The sequence below is a fragment of the Leptidea sinapis genome, chromosome 18, assembly GCF_905404315.1.
Source record: "Leptidea sinapis chromosome 18, ilLepSina1.1, whole genome shotgun sequence".
NCBI lineage: Eukaryota > Metazoa > Arthropoda > Insecta > Lepidoptera > Pieridae > Leptidea > Leptidea sinapis.
Window position 1 is genome coordinate 2,103,306 of NC_066282.1, and position 20,805 is coordinate 2,124,110.

At 32.1% G+C, this 20,805-nt stretch overlaps 1 protein-coding gene across 1 annotated transcript in view; it reads left to right on the forward strand.

Annotated features, from left to right (window-relative positions):
* LOC126969469 (probable chitinase 10) overlaps positions 1-20,805 on the forward strand; it is a 137,828-nt gene that overhangs the window by 87,463 nt on the left and 29,560 nt on the right. The window contains exon 5 of the mRNA XM_050814914.1: positions 5,330-5,509. Within this exon, the coding sequence (XP_050670871.1) occupies positions 5,330-5,509 (180 nt within the window). The remainder of the gene's footprint in view (positions 1-5,329; positions 5,510-20,805) is intronic.

Sequence of the window (20,805 nt, forward strand, 5' to 3'; positions counted from 1 at the left end):
GAATTCGAATTTCAAGGTAAAATTACTGAAACGACTTACAAAGCAGACGAGCGTGCCTTATTTATGAAAATCATTTTATTTACTGAGTCATTAATTTATTAAATATGTATTATTATTAAGAGCTGATGGGGTTGAGCAGATTATCACCTTAATAGTAGATCCTGTAGAGTCCATAGGTTCGCAACGTGGGCGATAACGCTCCCTTGTGGGCGTTTGAGACTTTCGGGGGGGCTATAATATAATACTATATACTATAACTAGTGGACCCAACAGACGTTGTCCTGTACACACGTCTTAAATTTGAAAAATCTGTCCAGTCGTTAGGAGGAGTTAACTAACATACACACGAGCAGGAGAATTATATTATATGGACGTAATTGAGAATCTAAACCAATCTCAAATTCACTGAAACAAACAAAAAGTCATCAAAATCGGTCCAGCCGTTTAGGAGGTAGTTTAAATGGGAATCTAAACCATTCTTGAATCCACCCGAAGACACACATCAATCTCAAATTCACTGGAACACACAAAAATCTCATCAAAATCGGTCCAGCCGTTCAGGAGGTAGTTCAATTGTGAATCTAAACCATTCTCGAATCCACCTGAAGACACACAGAAAGTTTCAATAAAATCGGTCCAGCCGTCTAGGAGGAGTTCAGTGACATACACACGCACACAAGAATTATATATATAAAGATATAATATCTTACATTTAAATATAATCGTGGCAATAGCTGTTTTAAATTCGCGACAGATGGTAAGTAAAATTAAGATGGGGGCTCTAGAAAAAAACATATTCTCAAAGTGGGCGGTGAGCAAAATAAGGTTGAGAAACTATGCTGTAGACGAAGCCACAACCTGAGAGTTGAACAAGACACCTCAACTATCTGGTGAGTAATTCAACATCTCCTAAACTCTCTAGTGATTATTTCAATTTCTCATATCTGCTCTCTTGTAGCGTATTAATATTCTCAAAAAATATTGAGTATTTTTAATCTGTCATAATATATTCGTATCATATAGATCACAAATGATAGTCGGTATGAAACTACATTAGTGACTTAATTATTATTTTAAATCAACTGACATTGCATAGTTTCTTTTAACCAAAGAATATCTTAAAATTCCTAATAATTCCTTTAGGATGAGCGCACTAGACAAGTCTACAAAACTTATTTTAGTTTCAAATACTGTATTATTTTGAGTCAAATATATAATTATGTTTGCCGGGTAAGTTCAGTTAATTTTGTTTTGGTCCTGGTAATATTTTTAAAAATGTCGTTATAAGTATACTAATTATTTGAAATACATAGTTAAAAAACAGAATCAAAATTAAGCCTCGTTTCAATTCAAAACGAATCATTAAGCTGTCTCTTATGATTTTAGTTGTCAAATATGACAGAACACGTGACAATAATGCAATATCAAACAGTAATTATAAGTGTGCTTACGTCGGTGTTATGTAAAGTGAAGCCTACTTTCTAACGCGGTGTCCATGACGTTTCCTGATTGATTCCGTTGTTATATCAATAATTATAATAGGAAATACAAATTAACGCACTTGTTTGGCGACTCGCTGTTATTAGCTGTAGTTTTTCTTGCATGAAATTATTTATTTATAATATTTATAAATTGTGTCCTAAGCACCTATTTGAACAGTAATATTAACAAAAAAATTAATATTTCCTTCCTTTCTTTTATTTTTACAGTCGAATAAATCATGTGAATCTAAAATAATATAGTTTAATTTCAACCCAAGTGGTTGGTTCATTGCCACTTCTGCCATTGCCCTTCATCGCCCAAACTGACACGTAGACTTATCAGCACACAATCATCACTTAACAAGCTCCTTTTCACAATCGCCGTAAAGGACAGTCCTAAGTACAGAGCCTGTCTGAGCTGAGAACGAAACGGTCACTCATGTAATCCTGGAATGTACAGGGATGGCCAACCAACGGGCAAAACCTTAGTGAATACAAGTTCGCCCCAAGAAGACTGTGAACACCCCAGGAATATTCTGAACTGCTGTAAAGAGCTGGGCTGGTTGGAGTAACTGGCCAAAACAGCAAGCAAAATGGACCCAAATTAGTGGCTTAATTGGGGAAACATAAGATACATAATAGCTTTAAGGGTAAATGTATACACTTCTACAATAAAGTCCCAGCCACTGTTCAGGCATTATCTATAAATAAATTTAAATGTTTTATAAAAAAATGGCTCTGTCGTAAATCCTATTACTCCACTGCTAAATATCTAAATGATCGGACAGCCTGGGACTAGATTGTGATTGTTTTATAGCGATAGATATGACTGTACAATATAGTATATTTTTATTGAAAAGAGCGCAAAAAAAAAGAATGCTGGGAGAGTTTCTTGCGCCGTTTCTTCTCTCTCAGAGCGCCATTTGTTTCCGAAGCGGTAGTAGTATCTAGTAGTATAAGAAATGACATCAAAAAGAATTCTAAAGGAATCGAGTTGAAAAATTGAGAAAATAAATGCCTTTTATGCCTTTTAAACAGGAGCCCCTATACTATACCATACCATATAGTTCAATTCCATTTTTAAGATTCAAATAAAAATGTTTCGTATTTACATTCACTTAGTTAAATTTTTAATTCTAATGAGAACACAATATTATAATGCAAATTAAAACTAACAGAACCTTGTACACCAAATATTTGTATTTAAAAATATTATTATTCTAATCCAAAATATTTAACTCATAAATATATTTGGTATTAAAAGGAAGTAGGATAGTGCTAGCTTTCACATTAAAAAATTACGGCTGACAGTAAACAACGTTGAAAACTATCATTTTATTTGCACAACATTATTTTTATCGACAAACATCACCACATCACTACAGTCTAGTTCTCACGAAGCGCGCTATTTTCACTTATTTTCCCTGTATTTACAAAAACGAGCTAGAGTTGTGCAACAATAGAGTTCACTCCGATAATATTATGAAAACATATTGTTCGTTGCTTCAAATTAATTCCAATAGAATTTCGCATGGTGTAATTTTAATGATGAAAGATCGAATACGCGGATACGTTATTTTATGACCCAATTATGGTGTCAGTTTTGATACGCAAGGTTTTAAAATAAACGATATTATATTTTCAGTTTGTTAAAATTGGTTTGCGAAGAGGCATAAAAGGCATTTATTTTCTTAAATTTCTCATAAATCTCAATTGTTTTAATTACAGTTTATCTATCGTTCTTTTTATTCCACTGAAACATACGAGTATAAATATATAAAAAAAATACGGGTTGCACTCCGGGAGTGCCGGCAGAAGTGAAAACACGGACATTAACATTTATGAATATTTTGGAATGGTTAGGAAATAATTTCGCACGAATTGTTTTAGTATCAGTCTAAATGGCTATCGTACACAATTTATATTAGATAAAAAATTTAACACTTAAGAACTATTACAATCATTTACATTCAAAAGTTTATCACGCAGAAAAATCAACTTTCATCTATAATAAACTGTAAAAATATTTCACGGCTGAGACAAGATCCCTCGACCTCAAATCAAATCATAATCCAAATCAAATCAATAATTTCAACGACTGTCTTACGAATTTTCGATCAGGCCACGTGTCCTGACGCGAGTTTGACATTTTATACCCAGTCCAAGAAAAGTGCTCAACGCCGCTACAGAAGTTTTCACTTCAAAAAGTATATTATAACAGCCAAACAAAGTCGTCATTTAATTGAGCATAAAAGTTTTAAAATCGGTGAGACCTATCTCAAGATGAACCAGTTCGTGTCCTGCATCATTCATAAATTCTGGTACACAAATAAAATTTGTTTATTTAAGTATTTTTATTTATTTTATAGTAGCGAATTAAATCACTTAAAAATAACAAATTACAATTAATTAATAATTCGTTTCAAGTCAAGATAAAGTGACAACAAAGAATAGTTATTTTACTATAATATTTAAAAACTGATATTAAATTATTATTTTGTAACTAAGAACTGTTATTAGTGGATAAATGGGTTTTTTAGTTAAAAAATTTATCCACAAACATATCGTCCCCCTGAAAACGAGATCTGGAAAGGTCTTGAAACATCGGGTTAACTAAAATAAAAAATGTAACTTTTACGCAAACATTTACCCCCTTATTAATAATAGTCTGCTAGCTTAAAGCATTGTTAATTCTCACTCTGTCTTCTTCTATTGACCTAAGTCAGAATGAGAAAAAACACTCCTTAGCGGCTGTTTTAAGTTAGCGGACCATTATGAATAATGGGGTTAATGTAAAATCGTTACAATTACACGCGTTTTAATCCTTTAAAAGTGTTTTATTTAAATATCGTGACTGTTGTAAATAGGCGCTAGGACCGGGTAACATAATATAACAAAATGAGAATAAGAGAGAAAAATGTATGATAGGGTAAGAATAATGGAAGAAACAACGGCATTGGAATATTGTAATATTATATTCTATGGAGATACGAATATTATATTCTTACACATACTAATTTTTTCATACATTGAGATAAGTATATCTTGCTGTATCATAGCATTTTTCATAGGGTTGTTATTTCATCTGCTATTATCAGGAGGAGGTCCTCAATTCGTCGGTATGTTCTTTTTTTTTATGTTTGTTACCTCAAAACTTTCGACTGGGTGAACCGATTTTGAAAATTCTTTTTTTATTTGAAAGCTGGCTAGCAAAGTGGATGATAAATTTACGAATATCTCAATATCGCGCCAACCGATTTCGATGATTTTTTTTCTATTGCAAAGGATATACTTCAAAGACAGTTTGGTGAGAGTTTGGTTAGGTTCTGATAACGGAATCCAAGACAAAGTAACGGAACTCTTCAACTCTTAGGAGCAAATTAACGATACTCGGCCGAATCTTTTTTATGCTATTCAGATATTATGTCGTAGAAATTGTCGTAGTCGAATATTATGATGAACAATCAATTCTCCTTAACGATTTACAATAAGGGTGCGAACTGTGACAGAATTTCTAACTGTCTGTAATCAAATTGTAAAGCACTTACGTTCATTGCTGCATTGAAAATTTTTGTATATCTACAGATATTTAGAAAAATTGTTAATTAGTGTACTTCAAATACTACAACAATACTAAAAATCATAAAAAAAAAAATAACAAAAAAACAACCGACTTCAAAAACACTATTCCAAAACAATAGATATAATGTGCACTAAAAAGTTTAAAAAGAATTGCGTATTTTTATAGAATCTAATTAGTTAATCTAATTCTAGTTACGATTTTTTTTTATATTGATTAGTTTTATATTCGTTATAATACATTTTATCAACATCCACTTTGTCGATAGGTGGCTGGTCTTTTGGCACACAAAAGTTCAAGGAGATGTCAGCGACCCGTTACTCCAGACAAACCTTCATCTACTCTGCTATCCCCTACCTTCGTGACAGGAACTTCGACGGTCTCGACATCGACTGGGAGTATCCCAAGGGCGGTGATGACAAGAAGAACTACGTGCTGCTACTGAAAGGTACGTCAAACTCATTATTACATATTACTGGGTCCTGTCACTTTGTATTAAAATCTAGAAAGTTCCATATTTTATTGTTGTATTTTCATGAAATAAATATTGCCAACAAATAAAAACTCTACTACCGTAATAAGTTGTGAGATCTATCTAATACCAAGTACTTAACTTAAGGGGCCTTCTATCTTAAGTTATTACGTAATTAACTCACCCAGCAACATCTTAAAGTGACGATATCAATATTAAAAATCATTTATGTTTTAAATAAAAAAATAAAATGTTTAAAACGATTTTAAATACTATTAGCTTCCGTTATATCTTAGGCTGGAGTAACCTATCGCTCAGTGATACAAATAGGACACCGGACCGATTGCTCAGTTGCATTCCATGAATCTGAAAAAAACATAAATATTCATCATGCAAAGGTTTGCACCATCAGAGATTCAAACCCCCTAGATCCCTAGATCAGTAGTCAGTTTCACTAACCACTAGGCTATATTAGTACGAATACGAATATATACGTATTACGAATAACATTTTGCGCTCGTCACCTTGAGACATAAAATGTTAAGTCTCATTTGCCCAGTAATTACACTAGCTACGGCGCCCTTCAGACCGAAACACTATAATGCTTACACATTAGTGCTTCACGGTAGAAATAGGCGCCGTTGTCGTACCCATATCTAACCAGCATTCTGTGCAAAGGAGCATCTCACTGGTATATTTATGTTTATCGTTTGGAGAACGATCTTCTCATAACATGACTGTCTTTCACATTTTATTAGAAATCGTGTCAAAACTGATTAAAAAAAATCTGTCCCGCACTGAATAGGCGCCGATCATACGAATATGAAAGGCTTCGGCAAACACTCCAATGTTCGAGAATATTAAATTTTGAACCGCAGTCTCACTGCGCATTGCAGTATTCAATATCAAATAACACTCAATTTATGATTCACTGTTTGTTCTCGAGATTTGAATTTATTGACAGACTGTGGCTTTCTCGGTGGAAAGTAATCAAAGATGTGATCACGATGGCTGTCTGGGAAAGATCTCATTTATCACTTCACAATGACATATCAATATAAATATACGATTCAGAGATTATATAATATTTAAAAGCATATATTTTTAAATGAAATATAAGAAACTAATTTGTTCAGTAAAATTCCTGCTAAAATAGGTATAGGTTTCAGAGAAAAGCGAAAATAATTAAAGTAAAAAACAGAAACATTATTTTTTTATCTAACTTTACGATATATACAAATATTTATTATATTCTTTATGTATACAATACTATTTATGGCGAATTTTAAAAGGAAATAAATTAAAACAATAAAAAAATAAGTAGCCACAAACCACCTAGGATAAATTTGCCATCGAATGGTGGTAGTTTCATGTCAATACGATCAGTGGCTTAGGCGTGAAAGAGCCTCAAACAAAGACCATTTTCATTATTTATATTATTTTTTATACGTATATGGTCAATTCTCTTAAGAAAATTCAATATAAAATGTATATATTTTATAATGAATATATAATAATAGGTATACCAATTTGAAAGTAACGGTCATATTAATAGTAATATAGTAATTATTGTAAATAATATTTATGCATCTATAGTTCATAATACATTGTCTATTTTGCTTTATATTCTTCAAATCAAGGACATCAATATACCGTTTTCTGTGTTGAAAGGGCCGGTCAGTTTCATTAGAACATCCCGTGTGTTGCCACATGTAGACACGATGTCTCCCCACATCATGTACATAACTATTATTTGCATATACTATTAAGGTGTGTCCACACATGCGGCAAACGGAATTGCGTTTTTGATTGCGATTGATAGTTTGAATCGCTTTAACGTATAAAAAATCAAGTCATCTCACAGACGTAATAACGTATGTAAAAAGTATGTTAATTTTAGTCATGTTTTGCTTTGAAGAACACAGGTAATGTAGAAAAAAATTTAAATAATAATTTCATTTTGTTTGCAGATATCTTTAAACGTCTTTAAAGTCCTATATGGACTTAAGTGCTATTTTATCAATTGTATTTCAAAATTTCCGGCAAAGTACGAACCCTCCAATTTACGCTTGTATTAATAGCGACTCACTAGCCCAGTGGTTAACAGTAAAAAGTAGTCATTTAAGTTTAGAGAAATGTATAAGTCGTCTGACTCCTACGGAACAGGCTGCACCTGTAGTGATAAAAATGTCTAATTTAGGGAAACATACATATTTTAAAGTATGTTATTATAAAAAATAAATAAAAATACTTTCCTTGTGTACTTTACACCTACCCTCATTTTTAATCGTCACATAGTTTATTTGTAAAAACGTTACCATTCGTGTGAAGATACCCTTACAAATAACTAGAACCTTTCGCAACTACGTCGGTTAACCTAAGGCTTGGTTAGCGCAACGCATACCTGATTACACGTCGCAAGTAATTACGTAGTTTCTATAGCTAGTAACGTTTTCTGTCATTTTGTAATAGAACACAATGTACTGTATCAATATATTGCTAATAATAATCGGCGATATCTATTACTTCTAAATTGTGATAGATAAAATAAAATAAATTCTATGAAATGCTCATATAATGCCTCTATTTATTTACGGTATGTGTGGATTGATGCACCTACTATACTCAATAACTCTTGTGTTTATAAGTATAAATTTTCTTTTTTTTCTTTTTTTGACTTACTAGTGTAAGCCTTTCAATTTTTGTTGCGTCACTTTGCATATATTGTAATTGAAATGATTTGTAAATCAATTAAAATGTAAATCTTGACTTAAAAGAGTGGCAATGAGTTTCTTGCTAGTTCTTCTCATTAGCTCAACCCTTTACGAAGTAGCGGTAAATTCAATAAGAAACATTTTTTTTTTGACATTCATAAGTTTTATTTCTGTGACCTACATGAATAAAGTGTTTTTGAATTTGAATTTGAATTTGATGGCTTATGATTCTTTTGTTAATTACTGAGTGAACCCCGTATTCATGCATTTGTAGCAAACATTAGAAATACTCGTAGCAATTGCTACGAAATTAACTATGAGTTATACTCATATTATCTCCGAGAATATTTTAAATTAATTATTTTTTGAAGAAAACAACTTTTAAATAAATTTATTGTACCCGAAAACAATGATAATGTTAAAATACAGTGCCATTCATTAAATTATTAACAATTTATTCGATATACACTCCATATGAGTTTCAGCGAAAATTTCTATTAAAAAAAACACTTTATTCATGTAGGTCAAGGAAATGACACTTATGAATGTCAAAATTTTCTTTTCTTTTTATATTTACCGTATCTTCGGAAAGGTTTTTTTTTATGGATAAGTTACGAGAACAAACGAGCGTACGGGTCACCTGGTGTTAAGTGATCACCGCCGCCCACATTCTCTTGCAACACCAGAGGAATCACAAGAGCGTTGCCGGCCTTTAAGGAAGGTGTACGCGCTTTTTTTGAAGGTACCCATGTCGTATCGTCCCGGAAACACCGCACAAGGAAGCTCATTCCACAGCTTCATAGTACGAGGAAGAAATCTCTTTGAAAACCGCACTGTGGAGGACCGCCACACATCCAGATGGTGGGGATGATATCCTTACTTGTGGCGTGTCGAAGGTGGAAGGTTTGAGCTTTAATGAGAAGGAGTGGTCTGAAACTCATTGCACTCTTTTAAATAAACATTTACAGCTTCATCTTATTCAAAAGATATAAAATATCTAACCGAAACATTCCAGTCTGGTAAACGGGTAGGTAAACGGGTCTGGTAAAAGATCTCACGGGTTTTTTTATTAATTTGAATATAATATATGAATATGACTGTAATAGTTGGTAGTTAAATTACTAGTTTAATACTACTTAACATATTATGTCTGAAAGTAACAAGAGCGATTGCGGTGGCGATTTGTGTTTCGGGTTTTTAAACATCCTGAGCGGCACTGCATTGTAATATACAGGGCGTATCTATCATCAGATGAATTTCATGCTTGTATCCTCATTTTTTCCAATAAAAATAAAATAATGGGTTGCACTCCGGGAGTGCCAGTAGAAGTGAAAACTTGAACATTAACGTAGTGCATTTTTGAATATTTTGGAATGGTTAGGGAATAATTGCTTTATTTATCAGTTTTATTTATTATTATCTTTATTTTTCTTCTACCGCATTTATCACGGGGAGTGTTCCGAAGAGCTGTTTAACCTGATTCCTGCCGCCGAGTTCCACCTTCGCACGACACGCCACAAGTTAGGATATCATCCCCACCATCTGGATGTGTGGCGGTCCTCCACAGTGCGGTTTTCAAGAAGCTTTCTTCCTCGTACTTCAAAGCTGTGGAATGAGCTTCCTTGTGCGGTGTTTCCGGGACGATACGACATGGGTACCTTCAAAAAAAGCGCATACTCCTTCCTTAAAGGCCGGCAACGCTCTTGCGATTCCTCTGGTGTTGCAAGAGAATGTGGGCGGCGGTGATCACTTAACACAAGGTGACCCGTACGCTCGTTTGTCCTCCTATTCCATAAAAAAAAATTATCAGTACAAAATTACTAGCATTTATATGGTTAAATACAATATTAATTTATTGCCCTAGAGTCCACAAAAATGATAATTTATAGTACATAAAAATTAACCACTTCAGAACAATTACAATTATTTTACATTTAAAAGTTTATCTCTCAGAAAAATCAACTTTCATCCATAAATTTAACGAATGTCTTACGAATTTTCTATCAGTTCACGTGTCCTGACGTGAGTTTAATATTTTATACCCATCCCAAGAAATAAGTGCTCAACGCCGTTAGAGAAGTTTTCACATTAAAAAGACCACGCAAGACCTTGCCTTACTTCACTGATTTAATCTAGCAACAGATGTTCCTGATGAGGATATTATATTACTTCCTTGCATATTTATGCCAAACATGGGCTGCAAATAAATACTTACCTTACATTATAACACGTTGCCCCAACACATCCTGGCGTGAGATAAATAATATGTTAGTACGTTTCTAAATAAGACTAGTCCTATATAAAAAGCTATACTATATTCTAATATAATTTTTCTGGTGTGAGCATTATTATTTAAAAGTGAATGCAATCTCAAGTGTCTCGTTTGTGTAATATAAACAGTACAATACAAATAATACGTTACTTTCCCGTAGTAATAGCTTTTTCAAAACGTAGTCATATATTTTACTAGATTAAGTAATATTGTTATGATTAAAAAATTGGTAGCATTTTTTTCTTGTAAATATTATTGAACATATAGGGCAGTTGGAATCCTAATTGCAAACGAATTAGTATTTCTGATTTATTGCAATTTCAACATTTTATTTGTGGTTCTTACTAATAACACTTCTTTCTTTTTTTTACAAACTGCCACCGAAAATTTCGCTCGTGAAAAGCTCGTTAACGTGTGAACCTATCGGTTGAATTGGATTTAGTTCTGAATTTTATATTTCTTCATTTTTTATTTTCTACTAATCTTTTTTGTGTTTCTTCTTACAATGTTAGTTCAGTCATGTAACAGGTTGAATTGTTAGGAAATAGTAAAACTAAGCATTCAATGAAATTTACTTATAGTGTGACCGAAGTACATTTAAAGATTAGTGTGTTTTATAAATATCAACTTATAAATATGTGAACCGATTGAAAAAAAATCAACGACTTTATTTTGAAACCTACTTATATGCATCCTCCATAGGCAAGAGGCCGTGTAGAGGTCAAACACTTGTTCAAGTGATTTTTTAAACTTAGCGGAATTAACACCAAAAATTTTTGTTTATCACATCCTAAGTAACAATTGACTTCTGCGTAACTGGATGCGTAACCTTAAAATAATAGAAGCATTAAAGCTATGTCACAAATGCTGTTATATGATTTATAACCAAATAATATGGCTTTCCGCAAATCTATAGATGCAATGTTCAATATTATGTATTGTATTGTATGTAATCTGATGATTATATATATGTATATATATATATATATATATATATATATATATATATATATATATATATATATATATATATATATATATATATATTAATGTGATCATTATAATATAATTATTAGGATAATATATCTAAAAAGTAAACTTTGAGAGTAGGTGAATTATTTGTTTTCCAGCCTCTGTGCAATTATTAATAGCGTATCATTTGTATTGTATACCTGTTAGTGTCTTTGTTTGATTTAGCCATGGACTTATATCCTAAATGCCATGTAGGGAAAATATTTCCATATTTAAATCCTTCTTTTAACCAGCCACTGTCACTGCCGGCGTTTAGTGTTATTGAAATATTAAAAATAATATTTTAAAAGCGAGAAACAATCATTGCACTACAGTAATTAATGAATCTGGGGTATAAGATAATGTTTTGTTTGGATAATTTCTTCATCAAAAAAAAAACACCTAAATATGAGTATGTATAGTATAGAGATGTCAATGACTCCACACATAAGTACGTATATGAAAAAATATTTGCCAATATACTACAAAAATAAATGTTTAATAATTTGTCTTTGTGTTGTTCGCATACAAGTACGTGTGATTATATGTCATATTTATTAGTTATTTTATTCAGTCCTATTTTTTGGTTGCGTTCATTTACGAGGTATATTGATATTAACTTCAGCGCCAATAAATCAAATCAAATCAAAACTTTAATGATCTTATCTGTTTGTTTCTATGTATTAGAAAAAAGTACTTTATACACTACCTCATTTTAGAGGTAACAATGCCGGATTTTCTGAAGCTGAATCAAAGTAACTAAGTTAAGAGACACAGGAGACTTACGAGAGTCTGGACGAACATCTTAAATGAAGGATTTACACTTGCATAAGTAGTGAATAGGTACAAAAGCTTTTCATTACCAAATAAGGATAGTACGGATAAGGATTTTTTCCACAGTAATATGTAGCGCAAATTTACTTTTACAATGATAAAAGTTTCGCTATAGTTTTATGTCAAAACTGTTACTTTAATTTTGTCAAACTAGATATACCAAGATTGCACCACTACGCTTCATCCATCAAATTATATATTCACACGATGAAAACAAATATATACTGTGACCTAAAAAAATAAGCCTGGAATAGCTATTTGTTAAATTGTTAAGGAGAAGAAGTGGGATTGACTTTCATACCAAAGCAATCACGCTATTATAACACACAAGTTATTGATTTGAAACTTTTATTAATTTATGATTTATTAATTATTCCTTACAGCTAAGAAAATTGAAAGAATATATTAAAAATAATACAGAATAGATACTCCAATTAAAAGATATACAGTTCAATAACAAATTTTGTAGTTTAAGACAAAAACAAAAAATACTAAACAAAAATTAAGAAAAACTTAGAATAAAAAAAATAATAGAAAGAAAAGAAGAAATCGTATCCATATTGAGTATAATAATTACATTATTTCACAAAATGTATTAAAATTACTATAAAATATAAAAGTTTTCTTCCATACTAAGCTACCCGAAGCGTGGTAGCTCATTAAAGCTGTAGGTTGTCAGCGAGTTGTGAAGTAGCTTAATTACTCAGCACGATCAAAGCAGTGTGTACTTACACAAATAACAAGCAATGAATAACTTTATTACGAGAGCTTCGAGGTATGAGTGCTTGATGAAGTTGTTCTGTCTCGCAGATTAAGTCTGTTACTAAAGTTGCATTTAGGGCTTGTATTTCTAAAGATTTCACGAAAGAAAATAAGATTTTTATTTACTATTTATCTTTATTGTACATCTTTTGTAATAACTAGTGGCCCGGCAAACGTTGTTTTGCCATAAAAAAAATTTTTTGAGTTAGACCGTTTCTTGGACATTGCAATATTTATTTATTTTTCTATTGCTGAGATTAGCCGGAACAAACAGACAGACACAGACAAAAATTATAAAAAAAAATATTTTGGTGTATACCGTGTATATTTTCATATACATATAGTAAAAACAGTTATTTAAATATTACAAACAGACACTCCAATTTTATTTATATGTATAGATTTATAAGTAATTTCTTTCAATTAACCATTAACTCTTACACGATTTTACAACATATCCTTACAAATACAGACATACACTAATGTTATACCCGTTTATAAGTTTGTTATTTTGTCAACCACGGATCGTCTCCAAAACTATTATTGAACCATATTCAAAATTTTAAAAAGACGTGTAAAATAGAGAAATATTATCATTTAAATATATATCCATCGATAAAATTTTTCGAACGATGATTTTCTTTTATCATATACATAAATAAATATCATGTAATAAATAAAAAAAATGTGTCTGCGTTCTCCCCTATTACGAACATATGACACTACTTATAAGATTTATCTTCAAATATTAACAGCGCCGAATGCATCGTATTTTGCGCAGACATTTTAAAACCACTCATATAACATTACCCATCAAAATAATTCCCTCTAAATTGTCTCACAAGCTCCTCAGACGAGAGACACATAAAGAAGCACGTAAAATAAATATTATTCAATTGCCTTGTTAACAAACCAGAGTTATATAGCAATTACAATTTTGATTTCATGTTGTGCCGAGCATTTTATGGTTTACATAAGAAAATAGCGATAAATTTGGTTCATTTGCCAGTGGGATCTAAAATTATTCGGTATTCAAATTTAATTTTTTATCAAAATGGACGACACAGGATTTCGGGATACGCCCCAGCGCTCATCCTACTAAGCGAATCGTTTTAATAACGCATGATCCATAAATCTTGGTATGTTTTAATTGTAATTGCAGTGGGGCCCCCATATTGAAGGATTGGCGAATAGGCTTAGTTCTGCAGCATATGCGGTTAAGAAAATCAGACGGTTAACTGACATAGATACGGCGAGATTAGTATACTTTATTTATTTTCATAGTATTATGTCCTATGGTATATTGTTATGGGGCAGTGCGGCCGATATTAATACTACCTTTGTGCTGCAGAAGAGGGCTATTCGCGCGATTTATAACCTAGGTCCTAAAGAATGTTAAAGAGAAAAATTTAAAGAAATAAACATTTTGACTGTTGCTTCTCAATACATTTTTGATAATGTTTTGTATGTTCATAAGCACATTGAGGAATTTTCTAGAAACTGAGACATTCAAAATGTTAACACGAGGAACAAACATAAACTTGTTATGCCTACTACTCGGTTGGGTCGAGTTAGTAAGTCTTTTATTGGGCGATGTATATGCTTCTACAATATGATCCCAGAAAATGTACAAAACAAATGTGTTACGAAATTTAAAAGAATTGTTAAAAAACGTTTGTGTGGGAAAGGTTATTATAGCATAAACGATTTTCTTAATGACACCACGGACTGGGATTAAAGCGAACACCCTCAGGCTCTATAATTATAAATGTTTATTGTACGATATTACATTGTAATCCATATTTTATATAAAAAAAAAAGCCCGCTGAGTTTCTTGCGCCCATTCTTCTCAGGTCTGAGGCAGTCTCTTTTGAATGGGTGGTAGATTTTGACGTTCAATAAGTGATTATAAATCCTATTTTGAATAAAAATATTTGAATTTGTTGAACTCTCAAGTTGTGTACAAAAAGTTTTGGGTACTAATATTTTTTTTATATTTTGCCCCATAAGTATGCGAGAAACATCACTTAAAAATTACAAATACACTCACATAAGACGTTAACGAGTGCAGTACGACGTTATTGGGATCGTATCACGATATTTCGTCCACATTTCCATTACAATATTAATAATAAATTCCACCTTCGCACGACACGCCACAAGTTAGGTTATCATCCCCACCATCTGGATGTGTGGCGGTCCTCCACAGTGCGGTTTTCTAGGAGATTTCTTCCACGTACTACAAAGCTGTGGAATGAGCTTCCTTGTGAGGTGTTTCCGGGACGATACGACATGGGTACCTTCAAAAAAAGCGCGTACACCATCCTTAAAGGCCGGCAACGCTCTTGTGATTCCTCTGGTGTTGCAAGAGAATGTTGGCGGCGGTGATCACTTTACACTAGGTGACCCGTACGCTCGTTTGTCCTCCTATTCCATAAAAAAAATCCTTTATTTCGGAGAAGTATTTAGAGTTAATTTTCTTATTAAAGTAAAAATTTGTTGTTTTCGATGAAGTGGAGTCGACGACCTTATCTGTTTGCCATTCCATGTCTGGCAGCCATACGTGAGGACTTAGAGAATATCTATTATATAAGGTTCACATATCCAAATATAAATAAATATATAATATAATAAATAAAATGATAGCTTTAATATCGTTAGCGAAACAGGCATTGTTTGTACTCATGATATACGAGAATTATTGTGAGTTGAGCACAGACACATATCTTACGATTTGACAACAAACAGAATGTATTACTCGCCGTTCACTTTATATGGATCATCCTCTCACTAATCCTTAACATGTTGGGCTATAACAACAGCGATTTAGCAGAAGATTTTTGACAACAAAATTTGAGAGATCTCAATCGTTATTTATTTCTATGTACGATCGTAAGCCAATTGAAATTCACCTAACGAATGTAAATTCTTAGATCTTTTTTATTAAATTGATTATTGAAAAATAGATGATAATGGAATATATAAGGACTGCCCTGAAAATTATAACTTATTCATTTTAACGGTGGATGGCCACTCTTGAAATTGCATGCAACCTTATTTGGGACGCTCACATGTGTTGGCGATTGACCAACAGATCTAACGCCACAAATGAATATTATTATTCCACACACTCAGAAAGGATTCCAAGCCTTATATATTAGAGCAATCCCTAAGACCAAGGAACATGCAAATGTTGTGGCAAATTGTCACAGACAAAGCAAATCCTATTAAAAAACCCTGTAACAAAATTGGGATATGCAAACTGCAATTGACTATTTAGATGCACTATGAAGTAGTAGACTCATCTAGAGCATGTAGACTATGAGAAAAATTGTGTTAAAATTTATGTAATACTTAAATTAATCGCAGGTTAACTAGCCATACACTAATCTCTTGACATATTGAAATGGTTTCTCTTGATAAATATAAACAGTTAGATTCCCGTAATATAATATGTATAATATGTATTAAATTCAAATAATATATTCTACAATTTTCTAAAATCTACCAGTCTATAAACTCAATACGTCATCCTGTAACGGCCGTTCTCAATAACGTATCTGTAGTAACATTGCTATCACCGTTTAATGACAAGATCTTATCTATCCATAGTTATATCCAATATAGTTATAGTCCAATGCTACCTTAGTGCTTGGGAGGATTCACAAGATTCTTTAGCAATCTTTTGCGACCTTTCCAAAGCGTTTGATTGCGTCCAACATGAAATTCTAATCAGGAAATTGCAACACTATGGCATAAGAGGAAGTGCATTAAATTTATTAATCTCATATTTGAATAACAGGATACAGTATGTTGAAGTTAATAGTGTAAGGTCTTCAGGCTCCGTGTTAGGAATGGGTGTCCCGCAGGGTTCAATTCTCGGACCATTTCTGTTTTTAGTTTATATCAATGACCTACCCTATCTTATAAAGAACACACATGATATAGTATTGTTTGCGGATGATACATCACTATTATTTAAAGTTAATCGACATGCAACTACTATTGAACATGTAAATAATGCTATTTCTAAGGTAGAACAATGGTTCAAAGTAAACAATCTTCTTTTGAATGGTAAGAAAACGAAATGCTTAAAATTCATATTACCAAATGTAAAAAAGATTAACACACATATTAAATTAAATGGAGAAATGTTGGATCTTGTAAATAAGACAGTGTTCTTGGGTATAACTCTAGATGAGAAGCTTCAGTGGGGTGACCATATATCTGCCTTAGCAAACAGATTAAGCTCTGCAGCATATGCGGTTAAGAAGATAAGAGAACTGACTGACATAGATACGGCCAGAATAGTATATTTTAGTTACTTCCACAGCATTATGAGCTATGGTATCCTTTTATGGGGTAATGCTGCTGAGATCGATACGATATTTGTGCTGCAGAAGAGAGCCGTTAGAGCCATTTATAACATGGGATCTAGAATTTCGTTAAAGAATAAGTTTAAAGAAATAGGTATTATGACAGTGGCCTCACAATACATTTACGAGAATTTGATGTTTGTACAAAAGAATAAAAATAAGTTCACAAAACTAAGTGACTTACATAGTATTAATACTAGAAATAGGGGTAGACTTGTCATGCCTGCCACAAGACTCCATAAAGTCAGTAATTCATTTAGGTGTCAGTGTGTTCGCTTCTATAATAAACTCCCCGAACATATAGCAAATATGTCTATAAATAAATTCAAAGCCTACACAAAAAGTAAATTAAGCAGCAAAGGCTATTACAATATCCAAGATTATTTAAATGATAAAGCAGCCTGGAATTGAATTGATCTACTTAAAGTGTGATTTTAATTGTTTGATGTTATTTATATTACTTATTTGATTTGTTTGATTTTAATTTTATCTGTTTGATATTATTTATTTATTATTATGAAATTTAGTGTATGACTGAACTTAAGCCATTGTAAATCAATGTTATGAGTTCAATAAACGTTTTGATTTTGATTGATTTGATTTTACCTGTCGATAGGTTTTTGAAATGTAAGTAAGCGTAAAAGGGTAGATTTGTCTACATCCAGTAACTTAAAGTAGGGTAGATAGGTTATTGAAAACGGCCGTTAATCGATTGAAAAAAAGATCACTAGGATGTCGTATCAGTCGCATGGCCAATTTAGGTCTGAATATCGAAATTGGTTGGACAAGGAGCTTTCTTCCTCGTACTACAAAGCTGTGGAATGAGCTTCCTTGTGCGGTGTTTCCTGGACGATACGACATGGGTACCTTCAAAAAAAGCGCGTACACCTTCCTTAAAAAAAAGCTTCAAGAGACCGCAGAGAATAATATTGTTAATCTGAACTTGATATACGTTAAATATTATATCTTAATATGCATATTTCTTTTGTGCGTCTGTTGTAACTGAACTCCTCCTAAACGGCAGGACTGATTTTCAAATTTAAGACGTGTGTACAGGACAACGTCTGTCGGGTCCACTAATTGTATTATTAATAATATTTTCTAGTAAAAATCAGTAATACCCCCAATTTCCATTAACATTTTCAAACATTAAAAAGAAAATACTTCTCCAGAAACTATGTTACGATGTCCGTCGAATACTTTTAAAGTTAATATTATGCTTTATCATTGCAAGTTATCAAGCCCAAGTTAAACTACCACATGAAGTACTCGTACAACCGGACAAGACTTAAAGACGTAATTTTTTGATATACCTGTTGATTTTTGAAAGTCATATTGCAGTCATTTTTTATATTCGCCAACTCGTTTTTTATTTAATTTTTAAAGCAAAATAAAATGCACTCTCTTAAAATGTCAGCTGTCTATTATTGTACCCGTTAGTTACCCATCGCCCACGTAACCCTAACAAGGATACTAGCTTCTTGATCTGGTAAAATGGTCATCTGGTGTTTACAAGAGATATCTTATTTATTTTAATTTTCTAGTATTTTGTTTTAATTTTTAAGTCTTGTTTTTGCCTATTGTAAATATCTATTATGAAACGCTGTAAATACCTTAAATTAAAAGATATACTAGACTTTATAGAATCTCAATAATGTGTACGCAAATGTCATGTATATCTTTTGTTGGTGTTCCAATAAATAAATATCTACTCCAATAAATAAATATCTACTCTGCCTCAGTGATCACTTAACGAATGGTCGTTTGACATTCTCTTCTATATCAAAAATGTTATTTTTTTTAAGAGAAAAAGTGACAACACGAGCAAGCTGACCTGAAGGTCATTGATGCTCTGACTGAAGATTGTTGATTGAACCCAAACTTCAGAGCGGCACCGCTATTTCGCTCGTCACTTTGAGACATAAGGTGCTAAGCCTCATTAGCCATTAGTATTGTCATTTCAATGCTTAAACATTACTGCTTCATAGCTGAAAAGGCGCTACTGTGGTACTGCAACCGGAGAAAAATAATTCACATAAATAATACTGCTCTTATTGCGAGGAAAATAGGATTGAATTATACAATTCGCTTACTATTACTGTCTCATATTTTATTTAAATACAGATATGGAAAAACACAATAACAGAATAATATGAACTCAGTTTAACATAAACAAGATATTTCAATCGACCTTGCAATTGTTCCTTTCTAAATACAGCTCATGTATTGAAAGCTCTGTTATTGAGTATGCTGAGATTTAACTTAACGTTTATTTAAAATACTAGTTTTTAGTTTTCAAAATTTCATCCATACATAATTATTATCCTGTCGGATTTATCATAGCAACTACGGGGGCCACAAACTTGCAGTTTTGCAACAGGATTTAGATAAGAGACAAATAAAGAGAGAAAAATGTGGGACAAATAATACTACATAACAATACCTATATATATCAAAATGTCACGTGAAGAACATCCGAAAAATGTTAAAGTTAAATTTAATACTAAATACTATTGAGTATTTAGTATTAAATTTAACTTTATATAATGCAATACATTGGTATTGCATTATATATACAATGGTATTATTATAATTATGATGGTATATCTTAAGTTGTACTGACATTATGACCCTGTAGGGCACAACAAATTCTTAAGATATACATATCTATTCGTTAGTTTGCATTAAATGTTTTACTTATTAATATCGAAAATTCGTATTGACTTCCATATTTAAATTCAAATTCAAATATTTTTATTCAAAATCACTTATTGATCGTCAAAAAATACCACCAATTTAAAATAGACTGCCTCAGACCTGAGATGAACGGGCGCAAGAAACTCAGCGAGGTTTTTTTTTATATAAAAATATGGATTACAATGTAATATCGTTAAATTTAATTAACTTTTATAATTAAAGAGCCTTAGGGTGTTCGCTTGATTCCCAGTCTGTGGTATCATTAAGAAAATCGTTTATGCTATATTAACCTTTCCCACACAAACTATTAAAATTATCAATACTTATTTTTAACTTTATTATTATCATATAAATCTGATGAATATTTATTTGGTCAGAGATATGGTGATCTATAAGTAGTACTATATACAAGATTTTATGACGATACGTCACTCGAACGGTTATCTCGTTGGTTAGAGCACTGGCACGGAACGCCAGAGGTCGTGGGTTCGAGCCCCGCGTCTTTCATAAAATTTGTTTTTCAAATTTTATTTGTGTATTAATCCTAGAAGTGAGGGTTATCACTTTAAAAACATAAAAAATTGTTCATGCCATAAGTTAAAGTTT